Source organism: Poromitra crassiceps, assembly GCF_964638095.1.
Source record: "Poromitra crassiceps genome assembly, chromosome: 11".
NCBI lineage: Eukaryota > Metazoa > Chordata > Actinopteri > Beryciformes > Melamphaidae > Poromitra > Poromitra crassiceps.
In genome coordinates this window covers 3238417-3246925 of record NC_139643.1, presented here as the reverse complement: position 1 = coordinate 3246925, position 8509 = coordinate 3238417, and the positions used below count along the sequence as shown (strand labels likewise).

The window sequence follows — 8509 nt, the reverse complement described above, 5'->3', positions numbered from 1 at the left end:
CATATTGTGTACTCCCTGTCAAATAAACTAATAAACTAAACTAAACTAAACTAACACTAACCCTAACCCTAAAAAACTAATGACTTGCAGCTGGCGGAGGTGGAGTTTCTGCAAGCCGGACAAATGGAGTTGGATTTCTTCCTGGAAAACATACAGTATAGCGAAGGTAAACACTGTCCATCTGTTTATATTAACAACATTATAATGATACAAAGTGGGTTGATCATCGGTAAAGCCATCCTTTAAAATGATTGACCTGATGGAGAGCCGGATGGAAATCTATCCCATCCGGCTTCCTTGGAACTTCTTGGTGAACCGGTTGGTGCTGTAATAGGATTCATGAGTCAGGTCGACTGTATGCTTAGTTACTGTATATAAGTGAGACAACGCTTCATTCTTGCATGACATCAGCTCCATAGAGATACAGAGGAACATCCAGAGGTGCACAACAGAGGCAAAGACACCACAGACATCATGAAAACTATTGCAGCTTTCTTGGTGGTGCTGTGTCACCTGCACATCAGTCATGGTAAGTCACCATCTGATACTGTATATTTTCCTGCAACATAACAGAATAATCCACTCACTGATGACGATTTCCTCTCCACAGCCTGGAACTGTAACGAGGGCCCAAGCCTGTCCTATGCAAAACAGATTGACGCTGGACAGGGACAAGTGGTCGCCACAGACAAAAACAACCGCAACTATTTCCTGAGTGGATCCACCTGGTTCAAACTGCCCTCAGCCAGCCTCAAGCACGTCACAGTGGGACAGGCAGGGATGTGGGGCGTCAGCACCAGTAACTACGTCTACAAATTTGTGGGTGGCAGCTGGAAATATGCATCTGGAGGTAAAAAGGGGAGAATTGGTTATCAGTTGCATGCCTTCTTTCACCCTGGAAGATGGGTCATTGCTGCAGTAAAGTGTAGTAGATTACCTTACTGAAAAGATACACACACAAAAAACAGAACATATTAAAAACTTCAGATACAGTAGCCAACTAGCCGTGTTTGGAATGGTTCACTCATTCACTCACTCACTCACTATTCTCCAGGTGGTGTTTATTATACTAATAATAATATGGGGAATGATCAAACAAGTTTCGGACACTAACTCACTCTTCTTCTCCTTTGGTAAACACGGCAGCATTGCATTGTGGTAGATAGGAGAACATGTAGGGTGCATTCTGTTCACTAGGAATTGCAATGCATTGTGGGTATTTTATAGTGGACTATATAGTGAATCAAATTAACAGATGATAATTCGGACACTAGTAGCTGCCAAAATGGCCAACACACTATATAGTCCACTATTTCTGTCATAGGGACCGGTTTCGAACAGGGCTAGTGGGCTCTATCGTTGCATCAGCGTAGAAACTGCGTTTATGGCCTGGCGCAGCCCAGATTAGTGGGTGTGGACCAGCGCACTCGATATCTTGGTGCCGGCGCTACACGCGGCCTCAACCATTATAACCACGCCTTTTAAGAGTAAAATTATGCACCATCTGTTCATTGGAGAAGTGCAGTAAAGAGTCACACGCTTGCCTTTTAAGCTCCAATTCCAAGAGAAATCCAGTAAAACCAGACAAAGCCAAGCGCTCTGCTCCCCCCCCCCCTTCATCCCATCTGTCTGTCTCCATATATAGGCTATTATTCCATATTATTATGCTTCTCAAACCAATCTAACTGCAGTTTAAATACTGCAAGCATGTAAATACGCTACACTATAGCAAGATCAAAGTGAAAAGAATGTTCTAAACGCATCAGCTAGAAAAATATAGCCTATCCCTATATGATGAGATTAATTAGATTGGTGAAAGTTTGTCCAGAAAGATATCGTTTTCTCTCCCCTGCTGCAGGTAGGATGATGCACATAAATATAGCCTACATTATGTAAAGTCATTGCAGAAATGTGTTTTTATTGTAAAACTAAATGTGAAGTAGGGCCAAGTTATTGGAGCAGACATCACAGTATAGCACATGACAGTAGAAGCGCGTTACGCTGTCACTTATCTAAATCATGTTAAACCTACAAGGGACATATATAGCCCCAATATGACATATATGTTTCACATTGGGTGGTGTTTTCATTTCGATGTTTTATTTGGTCCAATATTGAAATGTTCTACAATTGCAGGTTGTGTTACCATTACACATTATTTAGATCTACCTTTATATCTATTTCGGCTCATTTGGTTGCTGTTTAGTAGCTAAATGGATTAGCCCATTGCATGGTGGGAGATTTCACAAGCCAGGCAGTGAACTTACAACTTATTTTTCCTATGGGACCTGTGTTGTGTCTGTCTGAGCGAGGGAGTCAGAGAGAGAGAGTCGTATTGTGCCTGTCAGACTGATATGAGCAAGAGAGAGGGAGTGACACAGAGAAGGGTGACAGAGGAGAGCCAGAGGAGCGCTCCGCGCAACCAGCGCACTGAATAGGCCTGGTTTTCAAAAGCGCAAAGCGCTAAATTAACGCCAGGTCGGAAGATATCATTAGGCCGATATTTAAGGCCGAAACGCCCATTCTTGCCCATTCAGGGACTGCGCCACGCCCATTCCGCCTAAAGCGCATTTGCCAGCCTAAAGCCCTGTTGATATCTTCCCGAGGCAGGCTCAAGGCACGTTTTTTTTGCGTTTAAGGCCCGTTTTAGCGCCGAAGGCCTGTGGGAGAATAGAAGCCCATATCTATTTCGGCTCATTTGGTTGCTATTTAGTAGCGAAATGGATTAGCCCATTGCATGGTGGGAGATTTCACAAGCCAGGCAGTGAACTTACAACTTCTTTTTCCTATGGGACGTGTGTTGTGTCTGTCTGAGCGAGGGAGTCAGAGAAAGAGAGTCGTATTGTGCCTGTCAGACTGATATGAGCAAGAGAGAGGGAGTGACACAGAGAAGGGTGACAGAGGAGAGCCAGAGGAGCGCTCCACGCAACCAGCGCACTGAATAGGCCTGGTTTTCAAAAGCGCAAAGCGCTAAATTAACGCCAGGTCGGAAGATATCATTAGGCCGATATTTAAGGCCGAAACGCCCATTCTCGCCCATTCAGGGAGTGCGCCACGCCCATTCCGCCTAAAGCGCATTTGGCAGCCTAAAGCCCTGTTGATATCTTCCCGAGGCAGGCGCAAGGCACGTTTTTTTGCGTTTAAGGCCTGTTTTAGCGCCGAAGGCCTGTGAGAGAATAGGGGCCAGTGTCTTCATTGTGCTAATACATTGCTCCTGTGAGCTAGAAAGAATCCAGACAAACAGATTTACAAAACATATTTATGAAGTCAGGACTGAATACAATACCTCTGTGTTTTTCCTTGTTGCAGTTTTAATGAAGCAGGTTGACGCTGGTAATCTTTTCACTGTGGGAGTCCGTAGCAGCAACTATATCTACTGTCTACGGAGTAGCTACACTTTGAGCTTCAGCAAGGGCTCTATCTCCTGGCAATATATTCATGGTAATATGCTCTACTACAGCTGCGGCCTCTATGGATGCTGGGGAGTGAAAGGCACCTATGCCTACTTCACAAAGGTGAGAAACTGTTTGCAGAGCCCATGAAACGTTGGGCCCTATCTTGGTACAGGCGATATCCCCTATTTGCACTTGCGCACCTGTTTGAGCGTGCCTTAAGGCAGGGAAGATAGCGGTCCGCCTTGTGCATTTGTCCAGGTGTTATGCCGAGTTTTGCACCCCCGCCCGGCAGTAGCTAAATGCATCCCCACCTCACGGGAGCATATTGTAATAATTTATACAGAAATGTAACTGTTTAAAAGTGATATAATTGTCTAGGTAGACATGACCTCCCTGATTTCTAAGTTAAAACAGCCCATAAATATGTTGGGGATGCAATTCTCGGCGGGGAGGCGGAAACGCTCACGGCACGTGCTGCAAATTAGAGCCGTGCCAAATCATCTGCGCCCCCAAAATGCGCGAGGCATGCAATATGCTGTAATTCTCTCCATGCGTAATAGAGTGGACTCACTCGTGCCGAGGACAGAGAGAGATGGAGAGAGCTAATTGACAGATAGTCTGTGGTGCCAACGACCCTCCGGGTTATGGAGGTGAATAGCCTATGTCCATTGTCCAACAAGTTTTCTCAATTAATTTCCCTCTTTGCGATGTGATAAAAGTTTCTCAGTGAGTTATAGTTGATTGCCTCACTGAATTATCTGTTAATACCCAATTTTAGCAGCAGAATTTGTCCACGCCCCCAATTTACATAGCGCAAACACTAAATTACCGCTTTTGCGAAGATAGGGCCCCTTAACTCTTATGCTATGTTTATATTATTATTATTTAGCACATTAATCGAACACTCATAGATCATGACTGCCATGATTCGGTAGTTACTGATATATATTTTTTTTGTGTGCAACTGATGGCAGTCGTTCTGATGTTGACACCTCTTTACAGGGTTTGAATCCGTCTACCTGCTCTGGCTATAGCTGGTCAAGTATCTCAGGAGTGTCCTTGAAAATGGTTGAGGTGGGCAGTGACGGCAGTGTCTTCGGAGTGACCAAGTCCGGCCAGGTCTACGAGAGGTAAGCCATTACTCCACACGATCAGGTAACAACACCCAAGAGGGCAGTCTTTACTGTGATTGTGCGCCAAATACCCATAATATTGTGTCAATATAATAATGATCCCAATAATAAACTAGAGGGCACTGGGCAGAGTGCATCATGCCACCACCGGCACTTTCAACCTCTCTACAAAGTTGTGTGGTGTAGCATAAATCCCTTAAAGTTAGGTGTCTTTTTGTGATTGCCATCACCCATTGTCATGCCCCCTTTTGACCAGTGGGCTGACATTAATCAGGTCTACTGTAAGTTGGACCATGTCCTACTTTTCTACAAAGTTTTGTGCAAGTTTGTTAATGACATATCCTGACAAACAAGCAGGGGCGAAAACATAACCTCCCGGCCAACTTGAGCATATATATATATATATATATATATGCTCAAGTTGGCTATAGTTAGCTAAGTTATATATATATATATATATATATATATATATATATATATATATATATATATATATATATATATATAAATAATAAGAAATAATAACAATAATAATAATTGATTGGATTTATATACAGTAGCACCTTCCTCAATACTCAAAGCGCTTCACTCAGGGGAGGGGAAGGGGTGAGGGAACTCAACTCATCGACCACCGATGATCAATTGACAGACTTGTACATTCATCTCCTCTCTCAACAGAACCGGCATCTCAAGCAGTCGTCCACAAGGGACCGCATGGAAGTCCGTCCCCCTTTGCAGCATGAAGCATGTCAGCTACGACCTGGGAATTCTCTGGCTCGTCACCACCTCTGCTCAGGTCATGCGGTGCACACGCTAATGTCAGACGCACAGCGACGTACAGACGTACAGTTCTGTGTAACGACAAGCCAGTCCTTATCTGCTCTATACAATATCTTTCTCTTTTAGTTATTGAAGAAGTGTGATTTTCTTAGGACAGAGTAAACTGTTTAAAGACCCCATAAAGTCATGTTTTGTATGTAAAATATTCTACTTTGAATAATAATTTGTGTCTCATATGGGTCCCCCCCCCCCCAAAAAAAAAGGTTGAATTATCTTGTTACAATTCTTAAAATCTACTCCTTCTCCATCATTAAAAAATTATAGTGTATTATAGAGTCTGCAAATATATTTCATCTCAAAAGTTTTCCTGCTGGACACAAGATGTCTCCTACTTCACTGTAAAGTCCATTCTCAGTGTATGTGCACCGGAGGCTTCAAGTTTCCACATCACAATTAGTTAAATATTGGACAGGGATTAGCTTCAACTATTTGTGACATCTCAAATCATGTCCCACCCCTAAAATTGAATGTTCAATGAATACAGAGAAACGTTCCACTTTCAGCAGATACTGTGAATGTGAAAACAGCCTTCTAGTGTCAAACTAACTCACAGACATCATTCTGAAGCTCAAACACCTGAAGGAACAAGAAGAAAAACAATTGTTTGACTTTAGGGGTCTTTAACTGTCTTTTTTTAGTGAGATTACTGGGGGGTTTCTTTTTAATATAGAGCAATATAGAGTTTTTTCCTGTTTTTTCTGTCTGTTTTGGCTAAACTTGTCTAACAATATGCATTTGCATGTAATGCATTTCCATTCAAGCTGAATTAAACTATTTGCATCCAACCTGTTGTTGTTGTTGTTGTTGCTGTTGCTGTTGTTGTTGGGGTGTGTGTGTGTGTGTGTGTGTGTGTGTGTGCGATTTGCAATAAGATTTGGCTGGTGGCTGGTGGTCATTTTGGACCCTGTCGAACACCGGATAACACAGGATTTACAGCGCAGGTACACTCAATTAAAGCCAAACCCTCTGATTGACGACAGACATATTGAACATTTAGTCAAAATTAAGGGATCATTTCGTCCCAGGCCCCAGTCCCGTCCCAGAGGCTCTGGGTTATGAGCCCCCTGAGTTCTTGGGCCCGTGGGCCTGGGCCCGGGAGGCCCGTTCGTTAATACATCACTGGTTAAGCCGGCCAAGAACTATCAGCAACAAAGGCTGAATGTTGCATCGCCTCACGTAGCCTGTGTCGGGCCCACACTCTGCAAAGACTACAGCCGGCGGTCAACTAGTGCAACTAGTGACTGCGGATATACAAACCAGATACATGCAACAACGCAGCGTTTGCCTACCATTTTCACACCACTCTCACTCACCACTTGAACAGTTTTCAAATATAGCTCATCATGCTAATCAAGAATGTATCTGACAAAAACAGTTGCAAATGGCACTGGCGTTGTCAGCCCTTGCCTGGTCTTGTGTGCTTGTGGAAGAAGAAAGGAAGATGATATGCAGAAACAGGCTCAAAGGGCTTTCCCGAAGGGGCATTGTGAAAATATCTGTGTATTGACCGTGTAACTTTTAGATATGCCTGTTTTGTGTTCAAATGTCTTCATGGTCAAGTGTAGCGCAGATGCTCCATAGGCATTGCGGGTATATTGGTTCTCTAGGATAATGGCAGAAATCCAACTTCACACACACACACACACACACACACACACACACACACGCGCGTGCACACATACTATGGCACACTCCCAACAAGCCATCAGTCACAGATGGAAAAGCAATTATAGCAAAATTACTAATACCAAATGCTTTGGTCAAATCAGTAAATACGCCTTAGAATAATAAATGTATGCATTAATCGGTGGCTAATATCTATCCTCCATATAGGATGCCTTTCCACAGCCTCGGGAACCCCCGTCCCACAGACAAGAATCACATTAAATTGCTACTTGTTCTAAGCCACTATGTTTTTTTTCTCTCTTTTTCATATGTATCTTTATTGGGTTATCAATCTTAAACATACGTTCCTCTGAAAGTATGACGTTACCCGGTTTTACAAACACAAAAAACAAGGCATAACACCCCACCCCCCAACATGAGAAACAAGTTCACATAGACATGAGAAGGGGGGGGAGAGAGCATACAAAAACATCAAAAAGGGAGGAACCCAAAGAAAGATAAGAAATATAGGCATATATACTACATGTAACAGTGAAAAAAGATACGCACATCCCAACCAGTTTAAAAGGCAGGTGCTGGACCTAATAGAAAACGCAGTGAGATAAATAAATAAAGGCCGCACACTGTAGCTCCCGTTTGCTTTTGTTTTATTCTTCCAGGTGTTACGTTTCGAGCTTACGCTCTTCTTCAGACATAAAACACATATACAGACGCCATCTTATATAACCCCTCACCTGTCACATGACTCACCAGGTCATCATGTGACATCTAGTGTTAGAAATACGTACTGCGTTGACATCAAAGCAGTGCTATACTGGTATGTACAAATATAATACAAATATATACATTCATTCAAATATAGGACAGGGCCTCAGAGCACATAATGAAACTTCTCAGGCCAGAAGGCCGTCATATCTAAAAATGGCCAGATAAACCAGGAGGCATCTCTATATTTAAATTAAGTGGAAAATGTCACTGAGACATTTAGGAGGACAACAACAACATCCATGAGGACACAACTGAGCATCAACAGTGTAGGGAATAGCCATACAATCATCATATACATATATATATATAAATATACATACATACACATATATATATATATATATATATATATATATATATATATATACATATACATACACATACACATACACATACATATACACACACATGTCTCACAGAAACGGTCTAATACTTAAGTCCTCATTCAGACCGGGGCGAGTGTGTTTAGTGTATAGATCCAAAACAGCTCTCTCCTCAGCAGGGGCGGTATTAGGATGACACCTTTGGGTGGGCTCAGCCCTCAAAGAATGTATCTGGTGGGCCGCAGACCCCTAGGGGGGTCCGGGGGCATGCCCCCCCGGGATATATTTTTTTACATTTTAAAGTAAAAATTTATCAATCTGGTGCACTTTGAGATCAAAATGAAGAGACTAGATCTATGAAGAAAGCTTAATCAATTTATCAGATTCACTCTTCTTCTTCTTCTGTGTGTGTGTGTACTTATTA

At 42.7% G+C, this 8509-nt stretch overlaps 1 protein-coding gene across 1 annotated transcript; it reads left to right on the top strand.

Moving 5' to 3' along the window:
- Positions 1-412: 412 nt before the first annotated feature.
- On the top strand, positions 413-6147 carry LOC310785209 (fish-egg lectin-like). The gene is made up of 5 exons (XM_083646203.1): positions 413-529; positions 611-850; positions 3310-3515; positions 4398-4525; positions 5207-6147. The coding sequence occupies exons 1-5, from the start codon at positions 475-477 to the stop codon at positions 5343-5345; spliced, it is 768 nt and encodes a 255-aa protein (XP_083502329.1). The 5' UTR covers positions 413-474; the 3' UTR covers positions 5346-6147.
- Positions 6148-8509: the final 2362 nt, after the last annotated feature.

What these genes read in the sequence shown, in the direction of transcription:
- LOC310785209 (XM_083646203.1), top strand. Translation starts at nt 475, where the DNA reads ATGAAAACTATTGCAGCTTTCTTGGTGGTGCTGTGTCACCTGCACATC. An exon ending in TCACCTGCACATCAGTCATG is followed by an intron (nt 530 to 610) that starts GTAAGTCACCAT and finishes TCCTCTCCACAG; the next exon opens with CCTGGAACTGTAACGAGGGC. An exon ending in TCCGGCCAGGTCTACGAGAG is followed by an intron (nt 4,526 to 5,206) that starts GTAAGCCATTAC and finishes CTCTCTCAACAG; the next exon opens with AACCGGCATCTCAAGCAGTC.